Genomic DNA, 19219 nt, shown 5'->3' on the forward strand with positions numbered 1-19219 from the left:
ATTGCACCTATCTGTAGCTTAATCTGTCTTATTTAAGGTAAGTAATAATCTATCTCCTCCTATTTTGCTAAACAAATGTAAGTTAAACAACAGTTGCCCCCCTCCACTCATTCCCCAGCTCCCTTCCCACTATGCCTTTCTCAGGAGAAATATCTTCAAACACCCATGGACTGAGCGTATGTGATCATTCCATTTCATTTTACTACAAATTTTTACATCCAGCATTTGTATGAGTTGACTGATTAAAATACTCACTGATATTGTGATCACAGGATAAAACCATTTTTTACTTTGCAAAGTGCAAAGTCTTACATTTCTGAACATTTGAAGCAAACTGCCAGTCATTTAACCACTTTTATATCTTATAAAGATCTGCCTTAATATTTTTCCACCTTTTTGCAGAAGTACATCATAGATATCTGCGTCATCTCTGTAAATTCTGAGGTTAATATTAATACTGTCTGCAAGGTCATTAATAAAAATCATGAACAGCACAGGTCTCAACACATTTCCCTAGAGCACACCTGAAGTTACTTCTACATCTGTCAGCGACCATTGTGAACCACTTATACTACCCTTCTTGTAGACGAGTGTAACCTGCTCTTTCTTTCATCTACTGGACACAGATTTTTGTTTGAAAGATCTATGGTATATTATAATTAAAGAAGGGCTTAACTCAACTGCAAATGCTTCATAGAAACTGGGGGAGACTCCACGGGGCCCTGGAATTTCTTTCCAACTTAGTAATTTCACCTGTTTCTTGACACTGCCTATACAAATATCTATGTCACACATCTTTGCAGCAATGTAAGAATTACATCGGGGCAGTACTCCTTTGCCAATGGCCTTGCCGCAGTGGTAACACCGGTTCCTGTCAGATTGACATATTAAGTGCTGTCGGGCTGGGCTAGCACTTGGATGGGCGGCCATCTGGTCTGCCGAGTGCTGTTGGCAAGTGGGGTGCACTCAGCCCTTGTGAGGCAAACTGAGGTGAGGAGCTACTAGATTGAGAAGTAGTGGCTCCAGTCTCGGAAACTGACAGATGGCCAGGACAGTGGTGTGCTGACCACATGCCCCTCCATATCCACAACCAACAATGCCTGTGGACTGAGGATGACACGGCGGCTGGTCAGTACCTTTGGGCCTTTGTGGCCTGTGTGGGAGGAGTTTAGTTTAGTTTTAGTACTCCTTTATTTTCCTTTTTAAGAAAGGTTTGAAAATGGTGTGCAAAATTCCTGTTTTTGCTTTGCTATTCTCAGCTTCAATGTGTGTCATCCTTCAGTTCCTGGACACTAGGTTTGGTGCCACTAGCAGCCTTTACATATGACCAGAATTTCTTTGGGTTTTGTGGGACATCTTCTGCTAAAACTCTGCTACGATTGTCACTGAAGCCTATCCCTCTCTGCATAGCCGTATGCATTTGATTCAGAAGCTGTTTGTATTCCTGTATTTTGTTTCACACTTAAGATACCGTATTGTCTATTTCTTTAGAAGTTTCTTTTCAGTGACTGTATACTATGGAGGGGTCATCCCACCATGAACTGTTGTAGTAGGTACATGGGATGATAAACTACTGTTCTTAATTTGAGCCATATTTCTTCTACGTGGCCTTGTCCAGAGCTAAATGTTTCATATTGTTCGCTGAGGTATAATGCTGATACCTCTGTACATAGTTTCCTGAACAAATAAACGCTTCTACTTGTTTTAGTATCCCTTTATAGTTTATCAATAATTACTGCTGTAACTGCCTTATTGTTAGTAATGCCAGTTTCATGATGGAGATGCTTATATGGGTAAAGACTATTTGTTGCCTTTAGAGTCAATGTAGTCTTTTCATATTACATACTTTTAATACCTCATATGAAAAATACAAAAGATGTGTAGCAAATAAGACAGTCATATACCATGTTTCATACTAGTCAATGAGTTTCGAGGCCAGCTGCCAGAGATTCTTTTGAGTTGGCTTCAGCAGTTGTTTCGTTTATCGATGCTCCATGGGAGTAGATGGCGAGAACTTCTTCGCTCAATAGAGGCACCTTTTGAGTAGCATTATTTTACTGCAATTTACAAGTCTCAAGGTCTTGCTTACCATCACCATGTATCTGTAAATAAATATGTTGTATTTAGAGTTATACATGTTCCAAAAATATGTGTGCTATCATGGCTAAATTACCTGAAGACACACATGTAAGTAGTTCAGATGAATATTGCCACAGCCATTCTAACATTGATGACCTTAACATGGTAAGCTTAAGGATACCAGAAGAAGGTAGTCAATAACAGGATTTTCAGATTAGTAAAATGCAATAATCCATGAGCACTGACACTCTGAGAATCTCACAACTTGCTGTGTGATTGATCCCATTTTTACCTCATAACCTGGCACTCTGGTTTGCATAGGTGGATGTTAGTTTTCATTTTGTAGGAATAACCACAGATTCCATGGCGTTTTCTCTAGTGCTCAGTCAACTCAACCAACACAATGTGGCCAAGTTGAAGACATTATCACAGTGCCTGCTGCACAGTATTCATAAAGTAAATTGAAGACAGAGGTGATACACTGAGTGTCTCCATCACAAGAGTTGCACATGCATCAGGTGTTAATGCAAGAAGTCCTCAGAGATTGGAAGCTGTCACAATATTCGAGGCACATGTGTAGTAAAATTTACTCTGTAACTGTACTGAATATGTTACTTCATACACCGTGAAGCAGCCATCTTATGGCTCAGGTTAAAGCCATAATGGCATCTCAGACAGAAATGCCCTTGGACACTGCTGCATATCTGGCTGACAGGATTCAAGGTGCAAGAATGCCCCCATCAAATAGTATTTTGAAGGCACCATGGAACAGTGTCTCACTGCCAACAGTGATGAAGTTGGATTACAGTTCCCTCTCAGACAAAGTGATTGCTTTGGCTAGTGTAACAAATGAAATGCAGTTACCACAAGGATAGAGGTCTTTACCACAGAAAATCCTGCAGTAATTTTAGAACAAACTTGTTAGTACTATGTGGCACAGAGCAGTTACCTGTATGTTGATTTCACCAGAAATTTGATCAGACATGAAGGTGCACCTCATCTTGCACCTACCCAAATAAAAGCAGCAGTCAGACATAGGAACATCTGATTGTCAGACCATCTTTCAGCATCTATATATTAGTGAGTGGAAGATATGATGGAAATTCCTTTTGGACATGGACTTGGATTTGTGCTTTTTCCCATGGACATTTTTGTATAATTGCCAGCTACTAATTTTGTTCTGCCTTTCTGCCACTGACACATTGTCAATAGCCACTTATGGTATAGAATATATTGAGGTGAACTTAAGGCTGCATGATGCCTTCGTTTGGAATTTTACTGTTGTGGATGTCATGGAGCCTACAATTTAGGCCAACTTCCTGGTGTTTTACCATCTGTTACCTGATGTAGCAAATGAATCGCTCTTTGACAACATCACCAGACTTTCTGCTGTTGGATTCATGGTGCTGAGCTAGCTCAGGCAGCAGAAAGCTGATACATCAATTTGATTGACCAGTTTCCAGCCACAACCTGACCACCTAGCAAGCTGAGGGAGGTATGTTACAACTCTGTGCATTTTATCAAAACTTCTGATGCCCCCCCCCCCCCTCCAGTTTCATCTCATTCTAGAGATTTAGCTCCCAACTATCTCACAATTGCAAAGGCAGAGTTTAACTCAATGCTCAGGGAAGGTGTTGTTTGCCCTTTTTGTAGTTCTTGGTCTTCTCCCTGCCATATGGTAAACAAGAAGGGTTGCCTGTGTGGTGATTTACCATTTGTTGAATGCAAGGATAATTCTGGACTAATATCCAATGCCTCTATTAAGGGATTATAATTATGCTCCCAGGGGTGCAACTTTATTTAGTGTACTTCAGTGTCCAAGGGCTTTTATGCATATTCCTGTGGTGATTGAAGACTTTCAATGACAGCAATAATTAGTCCATTCAGCTTATTCAAAAGTATTGATATGATATTTGATTTTCAGAATGACACTCTATCATGGCAGGGGTTCATTGTCTCTGTGCCCTGAGCTTGTTATTCTGCTTTGCATACTTGGGTGGTATCCTCATCTTTTCAGCCACAGTGGAACAGCATCAGTAACACCTGCCTATAACAGCATGGTGTGGTGTTAAACAATGCTAAGCATGATTTTGGTAAACCTCAGATCACCTCTTTGGGCCATCTAATTTTGCATGCAGGATCACTGCTGCCACTAGAGAAAATGGAAGCTATCATAAAGATCCCACAGCCAGAAATAATCAATAAGCTATACTGTTTCTTGAAGATGTTGAATTTTTACTGGTAACATCTGCCCCACTCAGCCAAGTTGCAAGAATCACTAACTGCAACACTTACTGGGCCCAAGGCTGAAGAGGATTCACTCAGCCACTGGACAAATGAGATGAGATCTGCTTTTAATGCAGTGAAGCAAAGCCTAGCAAATGCAGCACTCCTGGCAGACCTGCATTGGATGCACCATTCGAATTAGTAGTTGATGCCAGTCAGGCAAATACTGGTGCAGTGCTGCAGCAGTAAATTGATAGCACTTGGCAATCACATGCCTTCATCTCATGTAATTTCTCCTCTTCACAATGGAAATGGAGTCCGTATGGTCATAAGCTTCTGTTTGTATGGCTACAGTTAGAAGCCAGAGGATTTATGACCATTACTGATCACAAGCTGCTTATTAATGCCTTCAGACAGAACAACAACAAATATTCACAATGGCATTAAAACCATCCAGAATTTAATGCTCAGTTCAGCACTGATATCTGTCATATTTCTGGCATAAACAATGTGGTTGCCAACTGTCTGTCAAGGGTTAACAGTGTGACAAGATTTTTTATTTTATTGAGCTCACAAAAGCACAGAAATCTTATGAGGAACTCAGAAGCTGCTCCATAACATATCATCCAGCCTACAGTTACAACTTCTTGACGTTCCTGGTTCTGACATAAAACTATATAGTGACATTTCTAATGTAAGGTCTTGCCTGTTTCAGCCATCCACTTTTTGCAGTTTGATTAGAACATCAAACTGCATGGTGCCAATACATTTTGTCTGGCCTGACTCCCAGAAGAATTTTCATGGGTGGCCTTGTGCATGCCTTCAATGTCAGCACAGTAAAATAGCCTGTCATGTCCATGTACTCACTGGAGAATTTCCAGATATGATAATGTGCTTCATGCATGTGCACACTGATGTTGTAGGTCCACTTCCTCCTTCTAATGGTCAACATTATCTATTGACTGCCACTGATTGTTTTGACCATTGGTCAGAAGCTATATGAGTTGATAACATATTGGCAGAGACACTAACTAGCCTATGTCTTCCTTTCTCACTTTTGTTGTCTGCTGAACTTTACCCAGGACCATATACAATGATCTGAGCTATTTAACCAACTCAGCAAATTCTGCAGTGCTCTCTGCCACTGACAGCCTGTTACCACCCAGTGAGCACTGGCATGTTGGTACCATTGTTTAAAGGCTACATTAATGTTTGACACTACCAGCTGGCCAACTGAATTACCTATGGTCTTGTATGGCCTTTGCGATGCATAAAAAAATGAATGTAGACTCATTGTCAGTCGAACTTGTATGTGGCGAAACACTCTGACTACCTGCCGAATTCACTGATCCGAGATCCGCACAGCTATCAGACCATAACTCATCAGATTTTATTTGTTGTCACTTGAGGAACCACACTGCACACATTCACCCACATCAAGCCTCCCAACATGAAACAGCACCTACATTCATGCATCATGATTTGCTAACATGACTGCATCTTATGTTGCATAGAAATGCTGTCAAACCATCTCCACAAACTCTGAACACAGGAACAGACTGAGTCAGCAAAAGAGAAGAATAAACACTGCCTACTGTACTAAATGGTAAAGCTACTACTATATCAATCAACAAGCTAAAACCAACATACTTATTTCCAGAAATGCGACCTACATTATAACCTCAAAGCCAGCCTCAGCCTCAAACACAAGTGCTACCATCCAAAACAGACTCACAACCTGACTGAAGACATTGAGTTTGTTTTCCATCAAGTTATTTGGATGACACTCCACTTGCTCCTAGAGGATTGACATATCAAAAGAGACAGTTACGTACTGCATTTCATAGCTGTCAGTGAGTTTGAAGGCCAGCCATTAGGGGTGCTCTTGATGCTTGATGTGGCATTAGCAGTTGTTTTGTTTAGTGATGCTCCATGGAGAGTAGAAAGTGAAAATTTATTTATTTATAGAGACATAGCTTGCGTTGCATCATTTTCTCGCAGTTTACAAGTCTCATTGTCTTACTTATCATCAACAGGTATCTGAAATAAATGTTCATTATTTAGACTTATATGAGTCTCTGTAATTTGTATGCTGTCACAAGTGAATTACCTGAATACACAAATTGAGTAATTTGGATGAATAACTACAACAAATATAAGTGTGGTGCTTTGTACCCAAAATGTCATTGTTGGTAAGTGATTGCTCTAAATTGCTCAGCTTCCTTGCGTCATCAGTTTACTTTGTAAGGGAAACAGTATTTTCTTTTATTTCTGTCAACATATTGTTTGTTCTATAATAGCCAATGACAGTACAGGATTCAAGGTCAGATACCTGAACCAACTAGTTTTGTGTGCAGCCATTGTATTTATGGGCTATATCTCATTGTAAACAGGCTATTTGTGACCAAGTCATTGGTTAGGTGGGGAAAGGAATTAGGTGGCATCAGAGGCTGTGGCACGTATGGCATACCTGAGCAACGATGGATATAGTTATATTGTGATGTTGCATAATCCAGTAAGCATTATTATTATTATTATTATTATTATTATTATTATTATTATTAAACTAATCATGAGAAAATCTGTTTTTAAACCTGATGTAGTTGAAACATACTATTGTGTTCCCTGAGTTGATTAGAATAGCTTGCCACTGGCTTTGGGATGCTTGACTGCAAAACAAATATGCAACCATCAAGGGCAAGCTCCATGGTGATTGTTGACTCTACCAAATAGCATTTATTGGAAAAATATCTATCATTGTTGATGGAAGATAATATTTTCTGATACACCAAAACTTTCCACAATGAATGATGGTCCACTATAAGTATATAGGCTGCATAGTGTCTATTTTGGCCCTAAATGTATACATGAGTCATCTCACTGTGGTCATGTGTCTGTGGCAGGATGTGTGTGTGACTTAATGCTGTCCAGGATGCTCATATAATAGGTAATGTTATGATCTTATCAGCATGACAAACGTATCCTGAGTTATTTTCAGCAGGATCAGTCTCTGATACATGTAGCAGCTATTGTACAGGAGTGGTTTCCAAAACTGAGTATCTCTACTCTACTGACCTCCTTCAGCACCAGGCCTAAGCCCCACTGAAAATGTATAGGTGATTAAGAAATGGACCTTGTGAGAAAAATGGCTTGACCTCATACCAAGAACCCATGATAACTTTTGAAACATCATCCAGTAGGAGATGACAGAAATGAGAGACATACTACTCACCTTATAGACTCACTTTCTACAGGATGATAATGATCATTGAAGTGGAATATCTTTGGTCAAGAAATTACAATCTGTGGCCTTTTGAGGACCAGAAAAATCTTGTTAGGAACTGTGAATTGATCATTCTGTAAATTTCATGTTTTATATAGATAAAAGAAATTAATTCAGCATAAAAAAATTGTCAAAAGTAGGATTCTATCTGAATGCTGCAGTCATGCAGGTGCTTATCAGTATTAGCTACACCACTGATCACTGAACTACAAAGTGCTGTGCTACTATACTGTGCTATGTTCTGTAATTAGACGGAAAAAAAACCTACTCACCAAGCAGCAGCAAGAGAACACACATATAAAAAAGGTTTTACCTATGCGAGCTCCTTCTTCTGGCAGAAAGGTTGAAGGGGAAGGAAGAGGAGTGAAGGAAAAGGACTGGAGATGTTAAGGAAAAGGGGTAGAGTTCAGAAAAGTCACCAAAACCCCAGGCAGGGGAGACTTACCAGATGGGATGACAAGGAAAAAACGTTTCCTTCTGACACTTTTGTGCTGTCTTCTGAACATAAAATATAACTGGTGTACATGCATACATATATATGATGTATAAAGTTCTCATGTTAAATATTCTAAAAAGGGCACTTTTACCACATCACATTTTGAATGGAAATTGTTAAAATCAAATAAAAGAAATAAAAGAAAACTATAAGTCACTGTGCACTTGAATAGGTTTTGATTCAACTAAATATTGTGTTGTTTACTGTGAGGGAAACATGTAATGGCATACAGTCCTATTATTGTGCTTCATTTGTCACTAAGGTGCAAATGCTAATACACGATTTTTTGCAGGGGAAACAACAAATAGAGTACTGAATGAAAACTGGCAAGACCTCGCTAAGGAAGTAGGACCTACAATAGCAGAGGCCATTGGAGAAGTCATGCGACAAATTCTACAAAATATTTTTGATGTTGTATCCTATGAAGATGCTTTCCCTGATAAAGTGTAACAACAACACACAGTGATGGAGTAAGTATACATTAATTACTTCGCAACTGAAAAATAAAAGAATAAAGAAAAATATAATTTCATTTGAGAGCTTTAATAGTGCACATTTCTATGAGGAGATGATAATGCTTAAAAATGGAAATGTGTGAACTTAAAACTGCTGCTTTCTGCTAATATACTACAGTTTCACTGGGACAAATATGTCAGTAGCCATAGATTTTTTAAAGTATCAGTAGTTTATGGTTATGTGGATCCTTCATGTTTGGGTCTTATCATCAATATCATTGCTATCTGTTAGGAGCATAAAGTAACATGGTGTTCAAGTTTGTTTTTGTTTCGACAGGATGTTGTATACCTATGCAGTGAAGCAACAGAGCTCCAGTCCGCTGAATCCACATACCTATTGGACAAGATTAATCAATGTTCTGAATACCAGTAGGCTATGGACTTGCTGAACAAACCTAAGAATAACAATGGTGCTACAAGTTTGCTCTTTACTTGTGCAATTTAATTCATGCCAGGACTGAGAATGTACAAGATACTTGGTAACCTACCCAAAAATTTATGTACTTGTTTATTAAAAAGATGTGAATTAACTTGTAAATGGGTACTGAGCAAAAGGTACAACCAGGCTTTCTTCGTGTGTCAATAATTGTCATTTTTGGGAAGGGCAGTCCTCTGACCTGTTACACAGATTGAGTCACGTAGGATGTAACACCTTTTTATTTCATGAACAGTTCCAGGTATCGAAACAAGGTTTTCTGCTGTTTACAGTATGCTTAGGGGTACATAATGTATTGTATGGATAATTCTCTGAATTCTAATCTCAGCTGAAGTGTTGAAACAAGTATGGTTTTTTAAGGAATAATATACCTACATTTTATAACTGCATTGAGTAGCTCTTGGAAATACAATTGCATTGATATAGTGCTTCTTAATATAGATGTTGAGCCTTTCACAAAAGAATCCATGACAGGTACTACAATGGGAAAGAAATGTGGTCAAATCCAGCTATTGTGATGTAAACACCACTGAGCAGAGCTCTCATGCCAGGCTCCATCATTATAAGCAGCAGGACAGGCCTATGTTACCAAGATAAAACCTCATGTAGATACAGTGCCTGGAGACACCTGAATGCAAAGATAACACACCTGCTGTTGGACAAATGTCCCTATAAGTACTACTCAAAAATGTAATTAAATGGAACTCACTTCAAATAAACTAAAAATTTTATGCAGAATGACTGACAACATGTCACTCACAAATAAATACTTTTATTAATGAAATATAGTTGAAAACTTTACTTAAGCATGTGCTCAAATTGTTTACCATTAACTGCAAGGCATGTCTGCAATCACTGTTCAAGAGATAGATGAAGATATGAAAGTATATTTGATGATATAACATTGCATGCTGTGATGAATAGACATTGCATATCATCTTGTGTATTTGGGGCTTCTTGGTAAGTTCCATCTTTTAAAGAACCCATAGAAAGAAACCAAGTGGAGTAAAACCAGGAGACCTGTCTGGTGATTGTACTGCAGCATTCCATCCTCTCCAATGGTCAGGAAACATTCCATTCAGTGTTTGCAATGCAACACAGGAAGAGCAAGCTGGTAGGTGTCATGTTGAAACTGCAGACACTGCTGCTTCTCCAGTGGTACCTTTTCTAGAAAAACAGGTAGAATGTTCATAACATAGTGTGTATACATACTTCTGTTTAACATCCTTGAGTAAGGTCCCAAGATGCTGCACCCTACGTTTATGCTCTAAGGTTGTACCTAATGCAGCCAGAGTGGAGTTTCTGCTGCCTAGTAGTGTATTTTAAATAAATTTATATTACTGTGGTTCATAAATGTTGCGAAGTTTGTAATGAGAGTATGATGGAAAACCTAGTGTTGTCTCCCATGTGCTGTGGAGCAAATCAGCAAAATTCTGTGTGTCCTCCAAGTGCCTGATGTAATGATAGATGGTAGGTCTGGACTTTATGACAATGTAAGATGCAAGTAACACTCATCTGGCTGATCCCACATTTCTCAATTTTTTTGGCAATACATCTCACGCACTATGTGTATTGATGAACAGCACAACAAGACTAGCTTATTCATGTGTTCTGTCAGTTGTAGTCTTTGTCTTTGCCCACTCTTATCTGTGTTAACTCTGTCAACTGTATTAACATTGAAGCTGCCTGTTTGCACTAATGAGCTAATAATTCATGCAACTGCCTGGTGTGACAGACAGAAATGATCAGTGTAGACGTGCCTATATCACTGTACCATTTCAACACCATTTCAGTGACATTTGCTGTATAAAAGTAGCATGTATAACTTCTCCTTATTGGTGTATATCTGCATGCAAGGAATTTTGAAGCGGAAATGACCAGCTGGTAGATGAAATGTTTGCTGCTAGTTACACAATGCAAACAAGCAAACAGTCAAAAGGCTTACTCCAATAATGTAGCCCGACATGAGTGTGTTTACAATGCAATAACTGATTCCAGCCAACTTGCTTCTCTTTTTTAAAATATTTCTCAGTTTCTTTTGCAAAGCATTTCAACCTCAAAATTAACAAGCATTATATCACTGTATGTGTCCTTACAAGCACTTCTGGATAGCAATAAAAAGTAGTATATCATTCTACTAAAAAAGTCATACTAGCTTCAATATATTGATTGCTACAAGAGTTAAAACTTCTTATCACATAACAAAAGTACATGACCTTAGTGTACCATCATTTGCTAAAAAACTTGTATTGATATCTGGAATTATTCACAAAATGAAAGGGTTGTTAGATCTTATGTGATTCACCCTGTATAATTAGTGTAAACTACAATATACTTCCATAATTTAAAATTTACACTTAATGAACACTGGTTGCCAAGCAAAGTGTGAATAATTAAATTTTTGCTGTAGAGTGCTCCAGAAGTCTGAAGCAGAAAGAAGAGTATTGTTTTTATAATGTGAAGTAGGTGATAAATGTGAAAAGTTCATAAAAACTGCAGTGTTACACTGATGTAAATGACAGGGTAAAATAAAGTATAAATACAATATTCAGTCATCAGTAAACTATTCAAACAATTTCTTTACCAGTACCCTTTAATTTCCTTCAAGAAAGTGTAAACAAACATGTGAAACATTGGCTAAAGTCTAATAAATCATAGATTTTTTAACAATAGTGTAAAACACAGTACCTGTGTCCTTATCCCCATTGTAGAAAGGAACTGTTAATCTCACAAATACATTAAAATTTTTACCTTTGCAATGCTTGTTCCACACTGCACTGTATCTACATCTTAAGAAAAGTACAAAAACCAGTCTTGTTTCTTATATCATATTATAGAATTATTGACACTGCTGAAGAAATGAATAAGAAACTCTAGGCTGATAAGAAGTGCCACTTAATTTCTCCTAATAACAACATAAACTGTCATGTCCAAAACCACTCTAAAAATTATGGGTGTTTTCTTGCTGACTGGACAAGTCTACAGCAGAATGCTCTAACTAGACAAAAGGGGGCATGCAATTTACCAGCAGATAATAGTAGAGTTCATTTATTAGAACACTAGTATACATATGAAAACTTCTAAGTTTTCCTATATAAATATTTATACTTGCAGGAGAAGCTCAAAAAAAATTTTTTTTTTTGAAAATGTATCAGTAGTTCTGTGCTCTCTGACCATCCACATCAGACAATTACAGAATGAAGCATCAGGTGCTTAGATAATTTTTGACTTAATAGTTAGCTACATGTTTACTGGATTTACTTAGAGTGCAGAAGCTCTGCCCAAAGAGTTTTTTAAAATTACACCCAAATATTTCAGTGACACTAAATAACATTTTTGAACATTAATATAAACTGGAAGCTGATTTCACAGTGTGTCACATTGCGTGAATTATGCTTTACCCAGATGATATACATTGTTAATAAATATATACCTATTCTGAGCTATTTCTAATTGCAACTATTGAATACTGGGTTGGTATTTAAGTAAGATCATGACCATGAGCACCTTTGCTATGTCCTGATATTGCTACCACTTATTTCCTTCTCACAAAGGAGGTATGAAATTTAGATCATGTTTCATCCTCAGACATATGTCTGTCTATGTCTAAAAATACATGACTAGACACTTTGCATGAGCCATATCGCCAGAGAAATATGCACCTGTATGCTCAAATGTAAATATTTTGTTGTCAAATACACTGTGTAAATTTATGTGGAGACTCATAATGATGTTTTTATTCTTTTTGAAATATGGTTAACTTCACAGCTTTTATTTTCACACACCTGAAATTCTCTTAATAGAAATAAGTTTTTTACACTTAGTGACAGATAGGACAGTAAGAATATAAGCAATGTAGTAACTTTTAAGTCATTGAACAAACTCTTTAATAAGTAAAAAGTGCTCAAGGGCATAAAATAAAAGCTCATGACAAATATAATTTACTGGCAAAAGTTAATAGTTGTAAATGACCAAGTGCAAAACTCAGCAACTCATTCATTCATTCATTCATTCACCCCATCGGAAAGATTAACCTCCAGGTATGTGGAATGAGTCAGGGTACAGATTAACGAAGGCAAGGAAATCACAGAAACTTAATCTTTATACTGCATTGATAATAAACCATCACTATACTGTTTAATTTTAGTCATGCTTAAGGGCATGTAAATTTAAATAAGTGAATAAGGATGCTAGCTGCTACTTAGATAAAAGCTACTACCTCTTCAGTTTTATTATGTAATTGCTTTCCATTTGCTATTAGCAGCCTCATATTTATTCAATTAAAATGATATTTTTCCAAGAATATATTGTTGTTACATCCAAAGATGACTAAGAAAGTTCATAAATACTTGTCAAATAGCTTTATAAAAACACTGTTAATTCCTTTGTAGCTAAGAGAACTTTTCAGTCCACAAATCTAAGTATTCAGATGATCTATAGAAAGAGTGGATAATGAGCTATGTCTTTAATTTTCTTTTGAATTTTAAGGGAGTCCCAATTTGCCACTTTATGTTAGATAGAATTTTGTTGAATATTTAATCTTCAGAGTACTTAACTTCATTCTGAACCTTGGACAAGGAGGCAAAGCATACATGAAAATTACTTTTGCTTCTTCTATTGTGATTTATATATACACATAACCAAAGAGGAAACATATTGGCAAGTTAGTATAAGAATTTGAAGATTCTTAAAAAGGCTTCTGCTAGATGTTCAATTATCTTACTCAATATTCTTACTGCTTGCTTCTGCTTAACAAATACTTTATTTCCTTTAGATGCACTGCCTCAGGACATAATTCCATAAGACAATAGGGAGTGAAAATGTGTGGAAATAAGCTAACACTCTTGTCTTTAGGTCAACCCAATGATAGATGCTTCTAAGGGCATACCATACTGAACTGAACTTCTCCATTAGATAACCCTTGTGTTTCACTTGTCCAGTTGGAGCTCAAGGAATTTCATACACTGAACTTCATTCAGTGTATGACCATTAACGTCTGCACCTGGTGCTAGAAGGTCATTACTGCTTGGGTGAAATTCAAAAGTATGAATCTATACCTGATTAATACTTAAGTTTTTAACTTTGAACAACTTGTAGGCCTGCCCAATTACCATATGAACTGTATCTACTATGAATGAGTTTGGATCCTTGCATCATATGCAAACATAATAGTTTTCGAACTGCCAATTAAAATCACTAGAATATCATTCATGCATTTATGTTCCTTAGGTGGCCTCAGTACCAATCCTTGTGGCACTTCACATGCTATGTTGTCCCATTCTGAGGTTAGATTCATGCCTGTTAACCAGAGTCTCTGCTTTCTATTATGGAGGTATGATGACATCCATGCAAGAAGGATGCCATTAATGCTTTAACATTTTATTTTAGATGTATTGTATTGCTATCTCTGTGAAGGATCTTTAAGTAAGCTACACTGGGAGGCAAATAACAGTTTCTGCTCAGTTAAATGTGTCAGTGTTCTCTCATTAGCCATTTGCCCAGAAATTTTTGAAAAGACTGGAAGGAGTGTATACATCTGTAATTAGAGGTTGTTTGCTTATCTTCAGTTCTAAGATGGGTATTGCTTCCTGATATTTTAGTCTGCCAGAAAATATGCCCAAAGTCATTGGTTGATTGCAAACAGGAATAATGCTATCAAGCTATCAAAATATTTTAATATTCTGCTAGAAACACCATCATAATTAGTAGAATACTACTTGCTTAATTAAGTCTGTAATCCCCTTTAGGATATGTGTTAGAAAGTGTGGCACAAAAAACAAAGGCCTGGGGATTTTGTGGGTGTAAATACTTAACAAGTTTTAAACACATTTGTTAGTAACACAATTTATCAAACCAGTGCATGAGAAACTTAAAAAAAGAAAAATGACCAGCACTCAATCCAGCAAATACACATTAACTTAATATCTAATGTAACATGACACTGCTGTAAAATTCCCATCTGTCAAAACAAAAGGACACTACCACTTATGACTACAAAAACTAGAAGGAATGACAAGAAAAATTGCTGTGCTCTAACTCAGAACACAAATCCAAAATAAACCAGCTAGAGCCAACACAACAAAGCCCGAGACTAAAACGCAAATTCTATTGATCAACAAGAGGTAATAGTAAATAAATAATTAAAGAACATGGAATCACCCTACCCAATGCTGGCAAAAGGGCCAAATAAAGGAGACCAGTAATTCAAAATAAAATCTGTAATTTTACATCAGAAAGGTAAGTCAGTTAAGCATAAATGACAATTGTGTCTTATCAACATGACCTCTGCCCTCAGGATTTAGTTTGCTAGAATATTCTCCAACTGAAATTTATTTTTGGTAACGCCACTAGGCTCCTCACCTTCATGACAATAAAACTAATGGCACAGCTGATGCTCAAACACTGCAAGACACAGTCATATAACAACTGATATACCACTCTTTCATCACTGCTATTCAAGAGCAAACACCATGGTTCACCTCTGCTTGGGTCTCATCAACATGACCTCTGCAGTCAAGATATCAGGTAGTGTCCACTTTCCTAGACAGACGGTGATGCCTCAGGCTGACAAAAAGTCACTGCTAGCTAGACCCAGACTCCAATGGACTGTCCCCAGTGCAGACCACTCTTACTTGCTTCTCCGCCAATATTGCTGACCCTGTCTTGGTTGTTCACTTGTTGACTTTCCTTGTGGCTCTCTGCTTCAAGTCCTCATGACAATAACTGCTGCCCCATCCTCCATACACACGGGGCCACTATCACTGGAACCCAGCATCAAACCACTACCTGTTTTCCCATGTGTCACTACTTGCCAACCAGATCCTTGAACCAGTCACTCCAGGATGTACATGAGAGTGTATGGTGAACCATCCATGGACCAGCACCACACACAAAGTCATGTCCTATTCCTGCTGCCCACGGTCCCTGGTGCTGGTTTCAACTTGTTGCCACTTTCTTGCCCCACAACAGACTGTTGTCCACTATCACTCACAGTCACACCTTCCTTCACTGTAGTCAATTGTTTCCCAGTTTTCCATATGCTCTGATGCAGCAGAAATGCATTTTCTCCACTGGCAACTACTCCCATGTATGGCAGGACTTCAGCTGTGGCATGAATCACTAATTCATGGCTCAAAACTAATGTCTTTTGTTGACGCATATAGTGTCTACAAAAGTAAATCTAATGCATCTGTATTTGGTTGTTTATTACTGGCTCCAGGGTCTGCAGCCACTGTGAGGGAGTAATCACTGAATTTGGCAGCCAAATATTTGAAAATATCACCACTGTTGCTGGTGTTATTTTCATTTGGACAAGTAGTTTTGTTTATTTTTCATTTAATATTTTTCCAAATAGTTTTACCTTATTGTGGTAGTGTTTAATTTTTTGAGCATATCAAATGAATGTTGCTTTTATAATGGCAGAGTGTAGGACTCAGCAGTGCTGGTGGTAATGGTGTTTCAAACCTTGGCTACTGCTTTTTAGTGAAATACTTAGATCTCTCTCTTTCTAGCACATGATACTTTAATCCCAGAAGTTATCACTTCTTATCCTTTCTTCTGTTCAGTTTTCTCCTATTTGTTTTCTGGGAAAAGCAAATGACAACATGCTATGGGTACATGTTTAAGAAAGAGTTAAAATTGCCATCAATACAGTCTGCTTTATAAATATTTATCCCCAATATCCTCCCATAATTTACCTCCAAACATCATTATCAAGTCATTATTTATGATTCTACAACAGAGCACTTCTTTCTATGATCTGCACATAAGTGATCAGTAAATGATTTTGTTAACAATTGACCCTCATGGTCAGATAAGTAATTGAGTATTGGTTTTGTTGCTGACTCACTGAGGGTTGCATGGTCTAAAACAAATTGTCAATAGCTGTTGCACTGTGTCCTTCAATCCTCACAAGGAATTCTACTGTGGAAAATAATTTAGAACTTGACATCCACAACTCTAGGTGCCCTTGGTCAGCACTATCTAACAGAAAATCAATATTAACGTTATGAAGTCCACAAACAATGATTCTTCAATTAAGTCTGCATAACCTTATCAGAGCTGTTTCTAGCTGTTTTCTGACACTTAATATACTCCCTGCTGCTGGCTTGTAAACTGTCAGTAGTACAACATAGTGTTTATTAACATGAAGGGCTGGGACTTCTCTCCATTTTTAGAGTTCCATACATCAATTGGTAAAAAATAGAACCCTTGTAGGATCACATTGTTGTCTGTCTGTCAATCCATGTGTTAAGATCCTTTCTACTCAGTAATGGGTACATGTATTTAGTTAAAATTTATGTCACAAACTAAGGTCTATGGACTCCTGACAGTGGAAAAAATTTAAGTTTCGAAGTCAATGCAGTTAAAACATTCAGCAATTATCTAACATATTTTGACAATTGCTAACTGACTCACAAAATCTATAGAGCACTTCCACTGACCTAGAATCATTAAATTTGGCAAGAAGCAACGCTTCACAGTCTAAGTAAAGGAAAAAATCTGAACATCGTTAATTTGTAATTATAACACATTAAAAAATATTTTTGTTAACCATCTGTCTGGTTTCTTGGTCTTAATACCCTTTTTCTCAGGGAAAGGTTGATGTATCAAGTTGAAATTTATGTCACATACTGAGGTCTATGTACCATGTAAAAGGTATTGCTTAAATGACTTGGGCACTGCAAATGGCCATTGCAAGTGTGTACATTCCGAAATGTTTGAGGCTGGGTTGATTGCTGTTTAGATGTTACTAGAATGTCTGCCAATGTTGCTATAGAATGCAGAGACACTGGAATATGCGATAACAATGGCAACATTTATATTTCTTGTGTGTTTGTTGTAGTTGATTTCAACATAGATTTTAAAACCAAATGCCAAAATTCAATTTTACTATATTTTTCCTCCAAAGGCATGTTACCATTAATAAACTGAGGCACTACAAGAGCTAAGGTGATTATCAAAATTTTTTTCCAACTTTGATAAAAAATGCAGTACTAGTCATTCTGTTTTTAGTCATCATTTATAAATTTGGTTCAAATTTAATATACACATAATAATCTTAATTTAATTCAATTTCTGATTTTCATACGAACTACTAAACCCACATTTGACCACAACCTCTCCTCATTATGAGCAAAGATAATGCCAAAGACACTCTGGTCTTGTAAACACCTAATCCTTCTTGACTTAAAGATACCAGTGTTGTAGTTATACATTTTGGGGACTGTTTTTTGGAAAAATGTTTGTAAGTAAAATATGTGCTTCTAGCACTGATGGGAATTTCAGTCCCTAGATTAAATTTTGATTATCCCAGTGATTTGAAGTGAAGTATGAGACTTCAGTGTCTATTAGTCACTTTCTATCATAATTACATTGTTTTAATTATTACAATTTAAAAACTTAAATGATGCCTGACAGCACAGGACTCAAATATTATTCAAGAAAAAAGTTTAAAAGGTTTGAATGATTTGTGTTACTAATTAGCATAGAAAATTAATATAACTATATAATTAATAAAGTAAATCAAAAATTACAACAGCAAATGTGAAATCATAGCAAAATTTAAACCATAAATTTATAATTAAAAAATTCTTGAAAGTCTTGGAATTCCCACAATATCTTATCAATATTGATATTATAACAGGCAAAAATTGTCAAGGTTTTCAATTCCTGGAATGTATGAAGTATCTATATACATGATTAAGTTTGCACAAAACCCTCAGAGTATGGGTCCTACTCACACTTGACCAATTTTTACACACATAGTAATTACCTGTTTCTTGTATGTTTCTTCAAATTCTCCCTTAGCAAAGAGTATTCCTTGAAGTTTAAGAATTGCAGCTGGATGACACTGACTTCTTCCCATGATATTTTGGCTGACACCCACTCAGCCATTTTCAGGTGACTGTTTAGTAATGGAGATTGCTAGTTCATGTCACTAACCTGGTACCAAACATGGTGTGGAGATGCACATGGAAAGGCAGCTGCTACATGAGTGACCTCTGTTAAGTTTTGTGTCCTCCTCATGTATTGCTCCATCTATGATGTTCACGCACATGCGTAATGGTGGTACTGTTTGCAAATTCTCTGATTGGAATGTGCTCTTGTGGAATTAAAACTCAGATGTCAAATTAATTGTCACTAGACATGTCACTAATCATAAAATATTTCCTTTTCATAAA

At 37.0% G+C, this 19219-nt stretch overlaps 1 protein-coding gene across 1 annotated transcript in view; it reads left to right on the forward strand.

Annotated features, from left to right (window-relative positions):
• LOC126161828 (protein takeout-like) overlaps positions 1-9819 on the forward strand; it is a 179335-nt gene extending 169516 nt beyond the window's left edge. Inside the window, exons 6-7 of the mRNA XM_049917930.1 lie at positions 8377-8554; positions 8877-9819. Coding sequence (XP_049773887.1) covers positions 8377-8534 — 158 coding nt within the window. The 3' untranslated portion in view covers positions 8535-8554; positions 8877-9819. The remainder of the gene's footprint in view (positions 1-8376; positions 8555-8876) is intronic.
• The last annotated feature ends 9400 nt before the right edge of the window (positions 9820-19219 follow it).

The sequence above is a fragment of the Schistocerca cancellata genome, chromosome 2, assembly GCF_023864275.1.
Source record: "Schistocerca cancellata isolate TAMUIC-IGC-003103 chromosome 2, iqSchCanc2.1, whole genome shotgun sequence".
Classification (NCBI taxonomy): Eukaryota; Metazoa; Arthropoda; class Insecta; order Orthoptera; family Acrididae; genus Schistocerca; species Schistocerca cancellata.